At 42.4% G+C, this 20,920-nt stretch overlaps 1 protein-coding gene across 7 annotated transcripts in view; it reads right to left on the reverse strand.

Moving 5' to 3' along the window:
* The window catches only part of CEP112 (centrosomal protein 112), a 259,583-nt gene that overhangs the window by 77,951 nt on the left and 160,712 nt on the right, over positions 1-20,920 (reverse strand). For all 7 annotated transcript variants that reach the window (XM_063293475.1, XM_063293478.1, XM_063293477.1 and 4 more), the window contains one exon: positions 2,140-2,202. In XM_063293475.1, coding sequence (XP_063149545.1) covers positions 2,140-2,202 — 63 coding nt within the window. The remainder of the gene's footprint in view (positions 1-2,139; positions 2,203-20,920) is intronic.

The following is a 20,920-nucleotide window of genomic DNA, read 5'->3' on the forward strand; positions in this document are numbered from 1 at the left end:
TTATTTATTTTGACCACACTTAGAAACAATTTCTTGGAATACATTTTCTTGTGTAAATGATCCAGGAGGCCATAGAAAGTTAAGAGGCCACAGGAAGTTTACAAATCACCTGCCATACAAAATTTACAAATCACCTACTGTATTATTAACATTACAAAACTGTATTTAAATGATAGCTTGTTGGTGAGAAACCAAAAGAAGTTAAGACTACAGAATTAAAGATGAAGTTCAATTTTAAATTCATTTCTAATGGCAAAACACATTTATACACTACCACCCTCTTATAATAGCCTTCTGTAAATACAAGCAAATATTGATTAGAAGTGTGTTCATTCATTTTCCAGAATATATTCAGCCCTAAGTGCAGTCAACATTGCCCGCTTTTATGTTTTATTTGGGAAGAATTATTTCTGTGGGTGTGCATGTAAAGGTTAAATCTCCTTGCAGCTGAACTTTACCCCTGAGGACTTCATGGACATGTCCAAGTAGTTTTCTTGGCAACAATATGGAACTGGTTTGCCACTGCCTGTTTTTTCCCAGTCTAGCCTACACCCTGGGATTTCCTGGAAGCCTTACATCCACATTCTAACCAAATCTGACCCTGTTTAGCTTTTCCAAATTTGGCTATGGTGCAATAACATCTAGGCCAGACTGTATAATATACAAAATGTGTATTTCAAGCAACTATTTTCATTCTTCTCATGCAATAAAGCAATCAAGTCCCAACATCTAATGTTCAGGGAGGAGTTGGTGCAAGCCTTAAAAAAATCTTCAGTCTTCCTTCTCTTTCCATGTTATTTGTCCACTGGTATCACATTTATGGTTTCTTACTACTGTCCTGATGATGCAAGATGCAGTTGCATTGGGCTGAAATGATTTAATACATCGGTATTCTTATCCATAATTAGTATAGTAGAGATCACTATTGAGTAAGTGTAGTCTGGTCTTGCTTGCCTTTCGACTTGTACTAACAACAACACAAGCATCTATTGAACTGTATCGTAGGAATCTGACCCTTGCTCTTCAAGTGAGAAGAAAAAAAGAAATTTGGAGCAAAAACTTCTTCCAATTCCCTTTCCATTCTAGACAGCAGTCCAATTTAGTAGCCCATAACTTAGTTTATAGAGTTACTGAAGTAAACAAGAGAAGGAACACGTTGAGAACTGGGATACCTCCGAACAGCTCAACATATTTGTTTTACTGGTGGACTAATATGGGCACAACTGCTTCTCTTGAAAGATCTTAATCTGAAAAGGTAGCGCTAGATAGGAGCAATCTACCTAAAATTACCTCCCAAATGCTAACAGTACTTCTAAGTTAAAGGAAGATGCTATCATACAGATTAAAGACTGTTTATCTGCACAGGGAGAAAAACTAAAAGGTGAATGTTTTCCTCAAATACTAGTGCCTTATGCGATACGATACTTACAGTAAATTGTAATCACCTACTTAACCCCACCCAGGCAAATCAGTCCATGTTCAAGTAGTATATAATCCAGGATGTCTTGAGCACTTATGAATTGGCCATCTTTTTTCATCCTGAGTTCCACCATGATAAAGGACACTAGGACTATTAATTCCCTTTCCAATTCCTGACATTTTAACATCTGCAATGGCATGACTGAGCTGGCACCACTGCAGAGTAAGGAGGTTGTATGCAACCTGCCAATTTCTGTTTTTTTCCTACTATGTGGTAGAGTGAGGATGAAAACTAAAACAGCCATGGATACTGTACATAGAGAGATCCTCTCAGAATTAGCTGCTGAATCAACTGACCCAGTTTTGGAGTTTGTGTGAGATGTTATCTTCTCCTTATGACTAAATTAACAATATTGTGAGAACAGGGTCATTTATCTGTAGTGTTTCATTTTAACCCCACAGGTTGGTAAGTTCATTATTTAAATTTGCTGATTGGATGGGGGGGGGGACAGTAACATGTGGGACAAAACTATAAAAAACAAAGTAACACCTGTCAACAGCAGAATTTAACTTCATGGAAGGAAATGGGTGTTAGAATAAATCCTAGTATTATAAGTGTAGAAACAAGTGTGGTTTATTTCTATTTTCATCTTTAACTGAAAGACAAAAAAAAAAAACCCTAAATAAATGTCCCCGTTATGCTTCATTTTTGTTTCCTACCTGTGAAGATTTGGCGAGCTTCTGACTGTATTCCTTTTCAATCTGCTTCAACCTGCTGTTGGCCTGAAATACACAAACAAAAAGGGAAACCAGATTAGCTCAGATGAAGAACGTGTACAGACATTTTGCCACTGACCTCTGTTGCTTGGCACTTCATCTACATGCCTATCACTAAGCAGCTGGGAGCTTTGCCAATTCCAACGCCCTTTTGTGGCAGCCAAAAAAACCCTAGGGCTTGTCTTTGATCTAGGGCCAGCTATTCATCACTTGAAAGAGAGGGAGGGGGGAAGGGAGGAGAATAGTACTGCTGCTGCCAATTATTAGAAAAACATAAAGGCCTCTGTGGATTTTTTTTAAAAGGGGGGGAGAGAGGGAGAGAGAGGGCTTATCTGGATGACCTCATCTCAGTAAGAAGAAAAAAGGGAAGTAAAAAAAGTCACTAGCTCCACTGGGGGCTGGTGAAGATATAATGTGACAGATACTCTATGATATTGTATGCCATCTGATGCCTGCTAGTTCCTTTTAAATATTCTCACACCCTTTTTACTACAAATTGGCTGCCATTAACTAGAAATCCACTATACTATGGAATCATTCAAGCTCGTTTTGACCTATAGCTCTCTTTTTCTCCCTTTTAGCTTCTCTTTCACACTTCAAAGGTAAGAAATAAAGCAATCTGGAAATAGGGGTTCTTTGCTGATTTGATATCGCATTAAGTTGAAGAGCAGGATTCCTAAAATTACCTCAACCCCCAACTTCCAAAGAAGTATTTACTTGGATCTCTGTGTTGACTTAAAACATTCAATAATCAGTTCCAACCTCTCAACAGACAACTCTCATACTTAATTACAAACAAATGAATGCTCTCTGTTCTCATGTTTCTGGATACAAGGTGAAAAATTCTATATTCTAAAAAAAATGTACGGGTAACTTGGCACATTGGAAGTGGTTCAATAATTCTGATGCAAGTGCTTCCCTGTTCTTTTATAGAGCAAGGAAATACCTATCAAACCACACATGGACAATTACTGCAGCCTCATGTAATATTTTTCTTTGTAGGAGGAAACTAGCAACTTTGGACTACACCCACTTATTAAGCAAAGTGCAAGGCAAAACTAGTCAGTCAAAGCTACTGACTTTGTAGCTGAAACAATGGTCCCATTTTCAAATTAAATTCTATAGCTTTAAGTCAGAGTTAAGTCCTCTAACTTAATAAAGAACTACTTAGCATGTATCAACAAGGAACTGCATTGATATAAAAAAAGTCAGTGTGGGTACAGCAGACTATCTACTGGTGACCAAAGACTGTAGAAGGGTCCAGTACAATGTCCCTTCCACATTTGACATAGGAAGAAAAAATGGGGCACCTATACACTAAGACTATATAGCATTTTACACACTGTATTTCTTGAGGAGGTCATCACCACAGCTTGTTGCAGCAAAAAACAACAAAAAGGTCCTCTGTGGTCCCATCAGATGACAACATTTAACGGAGGGGATCTGGAATTCACCCACCCTATCTTAGTAGGATGGGCAGATATCCTTAGGGAGGGGTGGTCTTGCAAATAACCTGGCCATGTGCCATGTAGAGCTTTAAAGGTTATAACCAGCACCTTGAATGGCACCCAAAAAGCAACTGGGAGACAGTGCAGCACATGCAGCAGCACCGTAACTCAGGTGAACTGTGGGGCACCCAAAACTGCACATGCTACTGCATTCTGAACCAGTTGCAGCTTCTGGATGGTCTTCAAGGGCAGCCCCATGCAGAGAACATTGCACTAATCCAAACAGGAGGTGACTCCCGAGGCATGAGTGACCATGAGCAAGGCCTCCCGGTCCAGGAATGGGGCAATTGGCGCACAAGATGAATTTGTACAAAGTGCCCCCTGGCCACAGCTGCCACCTGCTCTTCCAGCAGGAGGTGCAAGTCCAGGAGGACCCCCAAATTGCACACCAGATCTGTCCGGGGGAGTGTTACCCCATCCAGAGTCAGACATGTCAACCTCCTGTCATGGTTCCTGTTCCAATGTTCCTGAAACATCGCAATGAGTTCCCACGCCATGCTGGTGCTGACACGTGTTGTTGTACAGGAGGGGGCTGCTACTGCTCCTTGGTGCTAGGCAGTGAGCTGGATGATGCGAGTAGAGAGGAATGCATGCTTGGGTTATCTCAACTGGTCAAGGACACTACCCGAAGACTGCCAGCAACCGTTAGGAACACCTGCAAGGGGACAGAATTGTATTGACTTTGAGAGGAGGGGTTTGAGATTGCTCCTGAATTAATTGGGAGAAATCCTGCGCTTTTGGTATTCTTAGCTTTGCTTGTGTTTCTGCATACTATTCATTATTAAATTAGATATCCATAGAATATTAAATTAGATATCCATAGAATACCTGTGTGAGTCTAGTTGTCATTTTCAATAGGCAGTCATTACACCTCCTGACCCCAGGGTACCAAACACCCACACCCTGTCTTGATAGGGTTGAGTTGTAGCTAGTTTCTCCCCATCCAGGCCCTTGCAGTGTCCATGCACTACGCCAGCACCTGAATAGCATCGCTTGTCCAGCATGGAGTAGAGAGGCATACTAATGGTTACAGATTATAGAATTTTTAATTAAAAATTTCACACTATAGTTATAATTTCCCTTTGAAATATGTTTGATGAAGAATAGTTGTGCTAAGCTGAGTATCAGAGTGACCTGTAATGTTAAAATGTTATGCTGATTTCTAAATATTGACCTGTCCAATGTCAAATTTCTGCTCATAGGTTAGTTTGTGTAGAAACCTATTTTTCCTATACGGCACAGAAAAGCACTACTGGCAAAATGAAACATATATCAACTTTAGAAGATGAGAAGACAAACCAACTCTTGATATAATTGCTTATTTTACTAGATCCCATAACTATGTTACCTCAACAGATTATTTTCTGTGGAACAATGGAAACAATGTCACACCCAGCAACTATAGAATGTATTGTTCTACTGTACAGTGATGTTTAAGTCTCTGTATTTGTGTGTGCATAATTTTTATTAAGAATTTTGATTATTAGTAAAATCTAATACAAATTAAACTTAAAGAAAAAGAATAGATAGAAGGAGTAAAAAGTACAGGAAAAATGGAAGAAAAAAGAAAAGGAGAAGAATATAATAAAGAGAAAAGAAATATATAAAGAAGTGACTTCCAACCTTCATCACAACAAGTATAAATAAATTTAGTAATTCTTTACCCTCTCTAAAGTTATAAACATTTATCTCTTCATCCCATATCCCATCTCTTAAGTAAATCCTTAAAACATCATCCTTTCAGTTCTGGTGTCTGCAGAAAGTCCAAAAAGGGTAGTCAGAAGTAACAACGTATCTCATTTTAACCTTGATGAAACAAACCAACTTTGTTATAGGATTTCATTTCTCTTCATTTCTTCTTTGTCCCATTGCACAGAGTTCTTCAAGGCTTTAACAAGCCTCTTTTGTAAATCCAGTAAGGAAAAAATTATCCAGGTCACTCTCTTGGTTTGTCATCTGTATTTCCTTTTTAAATTTTAAAACCTTAGCCAGTTTCTTTTGTAGATCAGTGAAACATCCTTTTCTAAATCATTCTCTTGGCCTGTCAATTGTAAATCCACTTTCAATACCATCTCTATCTTATCAGATAAAATTAGTTCTACATCTGACATTTCTTTAATAACATATTTTGGACATAGTCTATCCACAGAAGCAGACATCATTACTGACATTGTTGATATTTTCTGATTCCATTCTTCAAAAGTCTCCTTCAGCATTTTTATTGTCATAACCATCTTGCAGGCCTGTATATCTTTCTTCTACCTAAAATCTTTAGTCCCTCTAATGTCCAGTTTTCAAACTCATGAAATGATTTATCTATGTTATGCCTTATTAAAAACCAAAACAGGATCCATTTCCCATGAGAAACTGCTTATACTTTACAATTAATTCCAAAATCTTAACTGTAAAAGTTTCAATATTCCAATTTTATCTGGACTCTTAGTCTTTTCATAACTGTCTAAGATCAAAATCTTATTTAGCTTTTTGCTGTTTATTTCAGATTCTTTAGATTATTAAACTTATAATTAAAGTTTTCTTTTGTTCAGGATTAAAGGCAGACTCACCCGGCGCTTTCAGACTTGTCATTCTGAAGGTCTCTAATAGCTTGAGCAATTTCCAAAAGTGATTAGAAAGTGAGGTTTGCAAACTTAGTGACCTTTAAAAGACTTCGCCACAGTTACGAGCAAAATTGCTAATCCTGTTGTCTCCCGGCACTCAAACCCGTGGAAAACCACTGTCCTGTGGTCTCCTCACAGGAAGCAGCCATCCAGAGCACATGTGGGCAATCTCCCATCCTCTCTTTATCCGGAGAGGTTCCAAGGAACCAGCCTATTCACCAGTTCCTTGGTCTTTGCCATGGTTGTCGGCAAAGACCATGCTATTGTGGAGAGGTCTTCAGTTTGCCATACCTCCCCTGGAGGTCCCAGTGGTGCTTCAAAGTTCATGAACCCTTTTGAATTTTCAATATTTCTGCATAAGCATGACCTAAAACATGATCTATTCTCCTAAAACTAGATAAAGAGAAATCAATTGAACAAATGAGTCAAAAACACTATACTTTTTCATTGATTTATTGAGGAAAGTGATCCAAAGCAACATATAAATTGAATAAATAAATAAATTTGTGGCAAAAGTATGTGAACTTTTGCTTTCAGTAACTGCTGTATCCCCCTTGGGTAGCAATTAAGATAAAAATGTGGCAGGTGAGTTCTAATTTTGGATAAAATTTAACAACATATACATCTGAAACTAGCATGTGTAAGAAAAACCATTAAATCCACTTAAGTAGGTGTAGTTGGACAATGTTCAGGCATGGCTTAAGGCAAGACTTCTTCTGACTGATCAGCCTTCCTTTATATTTTTGAGGGATGTAGGAAATGTGTCTGGTGATGCAGTGACCTTATGGTGGGAGAGGAAGGAATTACTGGTCTTTCATCTTATTTTCTCATTTGAATTATTAACAGAAATTGATTTGGTCACTCTTATGGACAACCACTATCAAAAGCTGGACAAGACAGTCCATCCTAATTAATCTTAATCTTGTCACAGATTTTACTGCTATTAGTTACAATATCAAATTTCAGGATTTGAGGGCATTGCTTTACAAAGATACTTCCTGTGGTGGATTTCAGCAATGCTGCTGGTTCTCAGGAAGGAGGGAGCACATTCCAAGGAGGAGGGAAAGATAAAACAGTCCAGGGGTGGGATGTGGGAAGACTAAGAGGTTCAGGCTAGCCCTGCCCTAGACCCTTCCCAGGTTATTTCCCCTTAGTCTAGCAAGATTCTCTCTATACGGTGTGAGCAAATAAAGAACTGAAGTTTGACTGGATTGATGTTTGACTGGATTGATTCTTTGTCTTTCTTGGCCTGGGCCTGACACTTCCTGATAGGTTTCAGAATATGGTACTGAGAGACTACTGTTTTAGTCCATACACTTTGAATCTTGTTTCTTATGGAAACTGATGTCTAGAGATTTGATCTATGGGATTATTATACTGATGAAGCTCAGGTTTCTTGTCTTCTTTCATGAGCTCCCAGGGTATGTACATTTTGAATTAGCAACTAAAATAAATGATATTGTCTATGATTATGTAAAGCACATTTTGAACTCAATAACTATCTCCCTTCAGATTTATAATATAGGATTGCTGAGTATGGCCTGGATTGCTTTTCCGTAATTCCAGCACTGGTAGAGCCAAAGTTGTAACATAAGACTTCACTAGAAATTGTCTCACAAATTAATTTTGTTTTAAAAGATCTAACAAGAGGACAAAGGAAATGGATATTGTTTACTCTTATGATTGTAAACAGGTTAACGTTAGAAGGATGGAAAGATATAGAATTTCTGTCAGTTATGTAGTGCTCTGAACTTTTCTATCTTATTTGCACAAATACTTAATTGTTGTGAAATCTGACTGGAGGATTATTTTAATGTTTGGTTTCTGTATATTAGGCTCTATGATTCATGTCTTTTTTCTCTTTTAAAATTAAGTTAACTAACTAACTAACTAATGATAGCATATGATGAGTACATGACAAGAGAAAAGGCAAATATATACACACAGTCCACACAGTTATATACAAAACTTCTGCAGGGATACAGCAGTAGCCTCATAACTGGATGTCCAGTTCAGCTATCCAGGCAATCGTTTCTGGTGTTGCTTCATGCAGATCTTCTAAGGAGCTAGGGAACACACTTTGTGGGCAGTCTTGCACAATATGTTTAATAGTTTGCATACTGGCACCACAGTCGCAACAAGGAGAATCTTTCCAGCCCCGCTGATACAGAGCGGAGGCAGAGCAGAGGCACTCCTTCCAGTATCACATCTGATTCTGTTCAATTTTGTCCAGACAGTAAACTAACTCAGATGTAAACAAATGAATTGCATAGTATGACATGAATATTAATTTTTTAAAACTTATTTTAAGTGGTAGAACTAATTATTCTATCTCCTCAAAATCAAAACATAGTAAAGTAACATAAAAAACATAAACATTCCCCTCAGAAGTGTCAGATCAGATTGTTCAAATGCCCTCTTCCCTCCTTATCAAAAACCAATCAGTTCAAGTGTAAACAGACCACAAATATCAGAAATTCATTGCTGCAGGTCAGGTAAAGACCTGTCCTTCTAAGATTAATTCTTTTGGCCAACACATATCAAATCTACCATTCTTGATATCTAGATAGATTCCAAGTGTTGGGAAAGTTGTCAAGCAGAAAACACTCATTCTTAATCAATAATGATTGATCTAAAGTCATATTAACAACCCACTGGATTTTAGCCCCACATGTAGTAATAGTAGTACCTGTCCAGACCATGTGAGTTAATATTTCAACTTCTAAACTCATATCCAACAATAAAGCAATTACATGCTGCCCTTATTAAACATTCTCTGAGGTTTAACATACATGAAATGGAGCTTTGTGTTGTATTAATCTCATTTAAAGATACAAAGACTTTCATTTTATATTCTTTAAGGTGATGTTCCACTGCTTCACAAAATAGAACATTCAAGTTCATTATTCCAAAGTTTGCATAAATTGTTAATTTCTAAATCTTCCTTCTAGACTTAGGAACCTCAACTGTCTCATTCAAAGTTTCTAATGACTATGAAAGGCATCAGCTTCAAACAGCAAAAACAACATGCTTAAGTTGAATAAACTGTCAAGAACCATTAAACGTAAAGTAAGCCTGTTAAAGTTCTAACAAAATTTTTAAAACAATTACCTCAGAGGTAATTTTGTCCAAAGTTGTAATGATTGCCCTAGCCCCAAATACTCAGACTCACAAGAGGAGGCTAAATGAAATCTGATTTATTAGAGTACTAAAGACAAATACAGAGAAAGCTGAGAATGAGCAAAAGCGCGCCAAATACAAACTTAAACCCTTGCTTCAAACGTATCCCGCCTCCCTCGTAACAGCCCCGCCCGGCACAGGTGCCAGCAATCGTCAGAGTTGCTAGCCTGGGAAAGTAACCTTGAGCGCAGTAGATAACACAAATACATTCCAAAGCAAAGCCAAAAGATAATCGTTCCCATCCTCCCTAGACAAATGAAACACGCATCCAATTAATGACATGCGAAACGTTACGATGCATCAAATACATTGAAACGGCGCACATGACATACCGCCCCCTTAAAATACCCCTAGGGACCTGGTTTCGAGGGATAAGCGGAGTGGAAACGGGCCACCAGAACCGGGGAAGCCACATCTGGTGCAGCGACCCACTCAGGATGAGGGAAATGCTTCCAACGAACTAAATATTGCAAAGTATTGCGAAGGCGTCTAGAGTCCAAAATTTCTTTAACTTCAAAGTGTTGCTGACCATCAATCATGATGGGGGTGGGGGGTGGAGGTTGCCGATGCCAGCGATCAGAAGGAATAGTCGGTTTGAGTAAGCTGCAATGAAAAACAGGGTGTAAGCGTTTAAGGTTATGAGGCAAGTCAAGTTTAAAAGTCACAGGGTTAATTTGAGCGACAATTGGGAAAGGACCCACAAATTTAGGCGCCAGTTTCTTTGAAGGTTGTGGAGACTTGATAAACTTGGTAGAAAGGTATACCAAGTCCCCAACTTGGAATGCAGGTTGTGGGGCTCGCTTCCGATCAGCATAGAGTTTATAATCTGCTTGTGCATCAGCCAATGCCTTTTGAATCATTGGCCAAGAGTCAGCCAGTTGTGTTGACCAATCATCTGTAGTGACTGCACCTGCAGGAGGTTGTGGTAGATCAGTGATGGGTACGAAGTCTTTACCCTGAGCTACCCGAAATGGGGTTTGCCCAGTACTTTGATGCACTGCATTGTTGTAAGCCACTTCAGCAAATGGTAGGAGGTCTACCCAATTGTCCTGCTGATAATTCACAAAAGCGCGAAGGTATTGCTCTAGAGTAGAGTTAACCGCCTCAGTGGCCCCGTCCGTCTGAGGATGCCAAGCCGTGGATAGGGCTTGCTTCGTGCCTAACAGCTTGAGAAAAGCCCGCCAAAACTGCGAGGTAAATTGTGTACCCCTGTCCGAAATCAAGCGGGAGGGACATCCGTGTAGCCTGTACACGTGTACAAGGAACAGGCGGGCCAATTGACGTGCTGACGGAATGGACACGCAAGGGATAAAGTGAGCCTGTTTGGAGAAATAGTCTTTGACCACCCAAATGACCGTTTTGCGTTGGCTGGGTGGTAGCTCTACAATAAAATCCATGGAAATTTCTTCCCAAGGGGAAGAGGGGGTTGCTACCGGCTGCAGCAGTCCTTGGGGCTTGCCCACCTTGCGCTTGGACATTGCACAGACAGTGCAGGAAGCAATGTAGTCTTTGACATCTTTACGTAATGTGGGCCACCAGAATTGCCTCCGAACGAGGTGCAGGGTTTTTACAAACCCGAAGTGACCTGCGAGTTTGTCATCGTGTGAACATGTTAACACATCTTTTCTGAGGTTTTCAGGAACGTAGAGGCGGTCGGATTTCCAAGCGAAGCCTCTGTCAAAAGTAACATTGTCTTTATTGGCAAGCAACCAAGTATCCGTTTTTAGTTCTTTTAGAAACTTTTCTTGCAACTGGGACGGAATTGGCAAAGTGCTTGGCTGAACAGCGCTTGTGGTGGGCGGTTGCTGCGCGCGCGTTTGGCTTCGCGTCACAGCCTGCATGCCCAATTGGGGCGCCGTCCATAGGGTGCTTACCACATCTGGCGCCGCCCCAGAGTCCTGAGGTTGCCTTGACAAGGCATCAGCCAAGAAGTTCTTTTTCCCTGGAATAAATTTGAACTGAAAATTGAATCGATTGAAAAATTGAGCCCAACGAACCTGTTTAGGGCTCAGTTTTCGAGGGGTGCTAAGAGCCTCCAAGTTTTTATGATCAGTCCATACCTCAAAGGGATGATTTGCCCCTTCCAACAGATGCCGCCAAGCTTCTAATGCAGCTTTTACTGCAAATGCCTCCTTTTCCCAAACATGCCAACGCCTCTCAGTCTCGGAGAATTTGCGGGATAGATAGGCACAGGGTTTGAGGCATCCTGCCTCATCTTTTTGCATCAATAATGCTCCAATAGAATAATCGGAGGCATCTGCCTGTACAACGAAAGGCTTTGAGGGATCAGGATGTTGTAAAATGGGCTCTTTGACGAAAGCTGCTTTCAGCCGCTCAAACGCCGTTTGACAAGCAGGCGTCCACCTCAACAGCGCTCCGGGATTCTTGACTCTCCTAGTATCTCCCACCCCTTTTGTTCGAAGCAGTTCCGTTAGGGGCAAGGCAATCTCAGCGAACCCCCTTATGAACAATCTGTAGTAGTTGCTGAACCCCAAGAAACTTTGAAGTTGCCTGCGGGTGCGGGGACTCTCCCAGTCCATGATAGCCTGCACCTTGGCAGGGTCCATTTCTATACCTTTATCAGAAATCCTATACCCCAAGTAGTCAATTTGGGTCTGATGAAAGGCACATTTCGATAGCTTTGCATACAATTCAGCAGATCTGAGTTTACACAAGACTTTCTTTACCAGAGCTACATGCTCTTTCATGGTTTCCGTATAAATCAACACATCATCCAAATACACCAGTACACCTTTAAACAGATGTTCATGCAAAACTTCATTGATTAATTGCATAAATACCCCAGGGGCCCCAGCCAACCCAAACGGTAACACTTTATACTGGAAGGCTCCCAACGGGCAATTGAATGCAGTTTTCCACTCATCACCCTCCTTGATTCGTACACGATAGTAGGCTTCTCTTAAATCCAGTTTAGAGAAGATCTTGCCCTTGGCCAGATGTGACAACATGTCCTTTATCAATGGCAAGGGATATTTGTTGGAAATTGAGACGGCATTTAATCCGCGGAAATCCGTACAAAGTCTCAATGTGCCATCCTTTTTTGGGCGAAAAAGAACCGGCGCCCCCACGGGTGAATTCGCCGGCTCAATAAATCCGCGCGCCAAATTTTTGTCCACAAATTCCCTCAACAGAGTCAGTTCCTTTTGCGTCATGGAATAAATTTTTGGTTTAGGCAATTGAGTGTTGGGCAGCAGTTCTATGGCACAGTCCGTCTTTCGATGGGGGGGCAACTGGTCAGCTTCCTTTTCACCAAATACATCAGCAAACGTTCTGTACTCGGCCGGCAAGCCTTCCAGAGGAGAGGCCGGGTAAGGCGGAGTCGCAGCTGCCGCAACCCCCACCATCTCCTCTGGGGCACCCTTCCCCTCTGCCGCTTGATAAAACCCATCCCTAAACGTGATGGTCCGGTAAACCCAGTTTATTTGGGGGTTTTGCTGCACCAACCATGGTACCCCCAACACCACCAATGGTCCCCCTACGGGAGCCACGACAAAAGACAACCCTTCCTGGTGACTGCCCAGTTGCAAGGCTACCCGCCCTGTAAAATGGGTGACCGGTTTGCCCCCTGCCATGGACCCATCCAATTGAGTAAATGCGATGGGTCGTTGTAAAGGGAAAGTGGGGAGCTCCAAAGCTGCCACCACGTCGGGGTGCATGAGACACCGGGAGCACCCCGAATCAATCATGGCCCATACTTCCACCGTCTTGAATTGGGAGCCCAATTTCAATTTCACCATGAGTATGCGGTAAGTGCCACTCACCGATGGAGGCTCGCGCCCGTCCTCTACCACCTGCCCAGCGGCGCTCTTTAGAGCAGGTGGCTGGCGTTTCCCGCCGGCTGCGGGATTTCGGTCTCCCCTTCAATTTCGTAAAACATCACATCGTCTCCCTCGGTCTCAGCCACCGCAGCTTTCTGTTTCCTCGGCAACGCAGGGGACTTCGCCGGCGGTTTTCCGGACCGCTCCTCTACCTTTGCCTTCGGGCATGCTGCCACTCGATGCCCCTCCTTACCACATCTCAGACACAAGCCTTTTGCGTACCGCTTCTCCCGCTCCTCGTCCCAGGGTCGTTGTCCCGGTTTCCCCCCGGTGGTCGATGGGCGGCTGGGCTTCACCTCCCGCCCCGACTTGGCGGTCTTCCGCTGGGCAAAGATCTCCTGAGCATGTTCAGCCCTTCCTGCCAGCAGGATCCACTCATACAGCGTGTATGGGTCGTCCCTCCCCAGGGACCAGCGCAGCACCTCTGTATTCAAGCCATCTTTGAAGAGCTCGATAATGGTTGCTTGGGACCAGTCATCCACCTTCCCAGCTAGCGCTTTAAACTCCAAAGCATAATCGGCCACTGATCTGGACCCCTGCTTGAGTTCCTTCAGGGCTCGCTTTGCTCTCTCCTTCGCTAAGGGGTCCTCGAAGTGTTGCTTCAACGCCCAGAGGAACTCCTCGAGATTTTCCAGTTCAGGCGCTTCCGACTGGCACATCTGGACATACCAGTCTGCCGCCCTCCCCTTCAGTTTAGTGGCAATGGTGATGATTCTTGCCTTCTCCGATTGGAAAACCGCCCCCCCATTCCTCCATATAGGCTTTCGCATTCGTCAGGAAGAACGAGAGTTTGGTCGGGTCCCCATCAAACTTGACAGGGAAGTCTCGCATGCCGCCTCCCGCCGGGCTGCGCCCCACCACCGGTGCTGCTGCGGCTTGTGCTTCCCTGGCTCGGGGCGGCACGGGGCCCCGGGGTGATCGCCCGGGCGATGCTGCGATTTCCATCTGGACCGACTGGTCCCCTTCGCGCCTCCGCACCACCCGTCGCCGTTCCGGGGTCAGCCCCTGGGAAGAAGGGGTTGAATGCCTCTGGCTTGATTCTTCCCGGACCTCTCGCAACGAGGTTACATCCAAGCTCAGCTGTTTCAGTATCGCCTCCAACGAATCCATTTTAGACTCCAGCACTCGGATCCGATCCGGAGTGGGTGAGCCCTCCGTTGGCTGCACCTGCACCACGTTGGGGGATAAGGGGTATCTCTGCCTCCAGGATAGCCCCCCCCCTGCTGTGGCATCTCCTCGGGTCTCATCCCAGGTGAGCAGCTTGCCCGGAGAATTCACGGTGGTCTCCGGGGCCGTTTTCAGCCCCCCGGCTTCGCTCTCCGACTCGGAGCTCGCCTCCTCTCTGATGGCGGACAGCTCCCCCCCTTGGGACGGTCGGCCGGACTGCCTTACGGTCGAGTCCGGTTCCCCTTCCTCCATCATCACGATGTCGGGTTCGGTCATCGCGGGCTCTCTCCCTCACAGGTTAGACGCGTGTCTTTCCTGGACAGGGGCCAGCGGAGTTAGGAACTGAGATTCTCAGCTTTATGTAATGATTGCCCTAGCCCCAAATACTCAGACTCACAAGAGGAGGCTAAATGAAATCTGATTTATTAGAGTACTAAAGACAAATACAGAGAAAGCTGAGAATGAGCAAAAGCGCGCCAAATACAAACTTAAACCCTTGCTTCAAACGTATCCCGCCTCCCTCGTAACAGCCCCGCCCGGCACAGGTGCCAGCAATCGTCAGAGTTGCTAGCCTGGGAAAGTAACCTTGAGCGCAGTAGATAACACAAATACATTCCAAAGCAAAGCCAAAAGATAATCGTTCCCATCCTCCCTAGACAAATGAAACACGCATCCAATTAATGACATGCGAAACGTTACGATGCATCAAATACATTGAAACGGCGCACATGACAAAAGTGATTGTGCTGCAAAAGAGCTACTTTACCTATTAAATAAATAAATATGAGATTATCAGCTATTTTTAAATTGGAATTGTCTCATAATGTAATTTTTTCTTAAGGAATCAATAACTTGAAGCATTAACTGCAGGTATTGAAACTGATCCACAAATGAACAAGTAATTTAACACTTGCCAGGATTTCAGTGGGGTCAGATAATAACTTTCAAGCTGAGTCCATATAAGGGCTGAATTCTGAAGTTCCTTAATCCAATCAATAACCAAATGTAAAATAAATAGTGAAAAACTTGAAAGTGTAGACATTTAAATTCATATTTTCCAGCAGGTGAATGTAATTTATGAACTGAAAAAGATGGATGCTCCTGCCAGGAGAACAAAATCCTATATATTTCCTTGAAGAGCACAAAGGAATAAAAATAAGAATATTTCTTTTAAAAATTTTTTTAAAAACCCTCAGCGTTAATATTTATCACATTAATCTTTCTTCATGTTTACCAAAAAAAAAAAAGAGACAGTAGACTATCTTCTTTTCTTTCTATTAAAATTGGGAATAAATTCAAATTTACAGTTGAGACAACTTCCTACGAACTCTTATACAAACAACTGAATCAGAATACTTCCTAAAACCTCCATCTCTATATATGTCAACATTATTATTAAGATGGCATCAAGTCTGATCTTTTTGAAGTTATAGAGTAAATAAACAGGATATCATACTTCTGTATTAGTGAAATGAGATTAGGAATAGAAATTTTTAGTTTATGAAATACATCATCTGCACATAGCTGGATCTTATATTCCGTTTCCCCTAGAGTGATCCTTTTAATGATTTCATAATCTCTAATGCAAAACTATTCTTTTAAACATGGGGGGGGGGGGAGGAAAGCACTTGAAATTGATTAAAATGAATTATTTTTGTTTTTAAATAATCCAATTTCATCAGTTTTTAAAAACCTGAATTTTAAAGATTTTCCTTTTATTCAATTAAGGTATGATTCAGACACTACTTCAAAGAATGCAAAGAATTTATACTAACTTCAACAAGGCTAGAACACTTACAACAAACAAGCCTTTTCATGAGATGAGGCTGTTGGAGTTGTGGGGAGATTTCTCTCTGTTTATTCTATCAGATGAATAGGTATGTAGCAGGATCATGTGCCAGCATTCCACACTGATGACATCCATATTGTATGATGCACCAAGTTCAGCCAAAGCCTGGGTGCTAATAGTTTGGCGAAATAGATAAAAAGGCTAAAAATAGATTAGATAAAGTCTGTCTATTTTAAAATCTTGAAACTGTACTAGAGATCTCTCCCCCCTCCGCCCCCCAATAATTCAACAGATGAAATTCACTACCCTATGGTACTTGTTCCTTAAAAAATCCCACATACTATTGCTGGTAAAAGCTTGTTATACTTCCTTAAAGAGATCTAGTCAGATCAGAAGTGATGATTAACAAGATACTTGTTGTCTTTTAAAAGGAACTTTTGAAGCATCCCCTGTCTGACTCACTCAGCTGAGCTGTGGGCCATGCTTGTGACACTACAAACACTTGTACAGTGATCAGTTCTGACACCATAAACACTGAGTTGTGGTTTCTCTGCGTGAATGAGCTCTGCAGCTGGCTGCTATTTAAGAGAAAGTTTTCATTCCTAAATACCTTGATGAGTAGCCACGAGGAGAACGGAAATGACAAATGGGTTTGGTTTTGGCAAAAACATAATGGTTCATAGTTTGTGTGAGCAGCTGTTTCTAAAATAAAGAATTGAAGTCTCCATAGGCATAAAAATCTTGGTCTTTATGATTCTGTCCTTAGCTCACCCTACATTGGCAGCTATTGCAGAATGCATGGCATGCAAACTAATCATGCACTTTTTGCAAATGCCCTAAGAACCACCTCTCTAAGCTTCAGAAAGCAAATCAATGGTAATGACTTTTGTAACAAGTGCAAATTTCAACCTGCCTTCATTTATCAACATCAAACCATAAGTATCACAAAGATTTCAATGTGACTTATATACAGTACTGCAAAGGCCAGCATAATGACCACTAATTTTACCCCCATTGGGTTTTAACAGACTTTATTAATTTCAAAAGCAAAAACAACTCCCCCCCCCCAATTACAATATTAGAAATTGAGATCCATTTACTTAAATGCTGGGAAATTCAATACAAATGTAAAAGTTTTGAAAATTTGGGAGCAATGGAAAAAAAAATTCTGTGTTTTTTGTTTGTTTGTTTAAGAGAGGAACAAAAATGCTGGGAGAAAATGGAATTTATTTATTTATTTGCTAACATTTATATCCTGGCAATCTCCAGAAACATGGACTGACTAATGTCCAATTAGAATTCATATCGCCATCATCATTTTAACTGAACTGAATTCATTTGATATAGGAGCCTGCCCAACTCCAACCAACTCATCATCATTACCACCACCACCACCACCACCACCACCACCATAAAAGGGACATAAGGGAATGGAAAGCAACACAATGTTAGAGCCAATCTTCAATGTTCTCTTTATTCCTCAGGGACATGGCAGTTATTGAAGAGTTGAACAATGCGTCAGGAATTTTTTTGTCTTTTTTCTGGGTCTTGACATCTCTATTCAAGAGTGGTAATCAAAATAAAAATACAATATAAATAACCAGAAACAACAAAATAAACAAAAAATTGTGTGAGTCTAAAAAACTGCACTTCTAGTTGCAGGTCTAAAACCAAAGAGACCAGCCAACAGGGCTCTCTTCTCAGCCCAAAAACCTGGGAGGACAATCAAGTCTTTTAATACCTTACAAAAGGCTTACAGGGCCAGGATGCTGTTTCATAATACAGGCACTGCAACAGTGGTAGCATGGCTTCCAGGTCCCACTAGATAACACTCCCTAATAGATGAAACCAGTCCTGGTGGGCCATGCAGAGATGATTGGAGACAAACAGTCCCTCAAATAACCTGGCCCTGTGCCATGTATAGATACCGTATGATGATAACCAGCACCTTAAATTGTACCTGAGAGCCAATGCAGCTTGCGAAGCAGAGGTGTCACATGAACGTAACATGAAGAGCTCAAAACTAGACTTACTGCAGCCTCTGAATACTTTTCAAGGGCAATCCCAAGTAGACTGCATTACAGTAATTCAATCGGGAGATAACTAGGGCATGAGTCACTGTAAGTAGGGCCTCCTGATCCAGAAACAGGTGCAACTGGCACACAAGATGAACCTATGCAAAAGTCCTCCTAGCCACAGCTGCCACCTGCTCTTCAAGCTGGAGCCACAAGTCCAGGAGGACCCCCAGATTGCACACCAGGTCTGAGGGAGTGCAAATCCATTCACAGCCAGAAATGAAAGTCTCTAGATCTGGATGGCTCAAAATCCACAGCCACACGGTAGAGCTAAGATGAAGCCAGCTTTTCCACATCCAGACCCCTCGCAACCTCCAGATAGTGGGAAAGAACCTTGTGGCATCTCTTGGTTGGCTTGAGGCAGAGATGTACAATTGGATAACATCAGATTCCGCCCCGTGTTGACAGATGACTTCCCCCAGAGGTTTCATGCATATGTTAAACAGGAGTGTGGGGGAAGTAGAGCCCTGGGACCCCAAAAAGCAGGAGCCTCAATCAAGCTTAATCTCTCCCGTCTTGACAGGAACTGGCTCTGAAGAAAGGAGGAGAATCACTGTAGCTGTCATGAGTAAGGATGGCGAGCAGGGGGCTCCCATCCAGACTGTCAAGCGCATGCATAGCACTGATGAATTGTTCAGCCATTCAAAGAGACACAGATCGGGACCGCCTTAACCCTGGGGGGTTATATGTCTGGGTTTTCCCACGCTTCTTCAGTTTGTTAGGATTCCTGTTAAGTACTAGCAATAAATATTAGAGACCAGTTCCTTGTCTCAGTGTGTTTCCTGGTTGTTAGGACAGTAGCACAGTGCTTCCCACCCGCAACCCCATGAGCCAGTCCAGAAGTATACCATGATCTATGGAATCCAAGGTCTCTGACAGATCAAGGAGAGCCAGAATAGATACACTTTCCCCATGTCAAGCCTGCCAGAGGTAATCAACATGTGTGATCAATACCGTCTCAGTGCTATAACCAGATCTGAATCCCACTGCCCTGAAATAAAAACCAAGCCTAACATGTGATTCCCTGCATGAGTCAGGCCAGAGATAACTAGGGTCAGGTCCCTAGTTGCCATGGTGGCCCTAAACACCTGAGCTGCCTCTGAGCCCACACCCAGAGGTGGCAGTTTAAATTCCCCCAGGACCATAAGCTTGGGGCTGTGGCAGCTCAGGTAGGGAGGTTACTGTGAAGCAGGAAGGCTGATACACAAGCACCAATCTCCTCTAATCCCTATAGCCCAACTTCACAATTATCTCTGGAGCAGTGCCCCCAGGATTTTTCAGATGACAATGGCTATACCCCTAACCCAGTCCTGGGTTCATAGGTTCCATGCAAATCCTGGCAGGGAACATCTTCAGGAGGGGACACACCAGGCCTGAGCCACATTTTCAAAACACAGTACAGGCAAGATCAGACCTCTCATCCATTCATATCTGATAAAATATAAATAGAATTAGAAATCCAAGCTTAACTGATATTTAAAGGCTAGAATGAGATTGGAAGGAATGGTGTGTTAAAATTATTCCCTGGCATAACCAGAATATGCTCAGGATATGAGCCTTCACTGCAAGAACATGTGCTTATTTATCACAAGGCCTGTATACCTTAACCATCAGGTCTGTAGGCTGCCAAGGGATAAAGGAAAACAAAATATTTATGGATCCCTAAATCTAAATCTGAGAGAAAGATAAGGAATAAAATGGACATTCCCTTCCAGAGTGAGAGTACTGGGGAGAGGGGGGGCTTCCTACACATTGATTGGAGAGAGTGGGAATAATGCCAAAGTGGGGTCTGTGGAAGTGAAGAGTATGGCAGATATGGAATGGGGAAGTTTACCCAGGAGATATATGGGATACTGCTAAGTGGTGTTAGTTTGCAGGCCCAAAAGGAGAGTTGTACGTTTATTGAAAGGTTCATATGGAAAAGGTTGCTATTAGTACTAGCATTCTGATCCCTAGGAGGGCGCTGGATATGGGGTGGAGAGAGGATCTTAAGGGGGCCAGAGGAGGGCAAAAAAATTATGGTAGAGACAGGCAAAGGGAAGCACATGGGAGGCACTGTGCTGGCTATTACAGGGGAAGGGGTAATTGGAAATATAAAGCCATTCCTTTCTCCTAGTGCTTCCACTTCATTTCTGGACCCAGATTGCCAATTTGCTGACAGCTTTGGCCTCAGCTGTTGCTAAATGTTAGGTCTCTAATAAATCCATCCTTATCCGTGACTTAGTCCTGCAGGAAAGATCAGACCTGGCATGTATTACTGAAACTTGGCTGGGAAGGATGAAGGATGAAGAGGTGTCCATGTCCAAGATCTGCTTTCCTGGGTTTCGAGTGTTACAGGAACCGCAACTCTAAGGCCAAGGAGGAAGGATAGCAATAATTATCTGGGAGACCTTGAAGTTACTACAGTAGATGCTCTATTCAGCAGATGGCTAGATAAGAGGCCCTATATGGGAAGCTGGGTTTGAGGGACAAGCTAGGGATGCCACTCTTGTACCATCTACTCTGGTGCTTAATAGCATTCTTACCTAAACTTCTTGACCTTGATATA

This window comes from Candoia aspera, chromosome 2 (assembly GCF_035149785.1).
Source record: "Candoia aspera isolate rCanAsp1 chromosome 2, rCanAsp1.hap2, whole genome shotgun sequence".
NCBI classification, from domain to species: Eukaryota; Metazoa; Chordata; class Lepidosauria; order Squamata; family Boidae; genus Candoia; species Candoia aspera.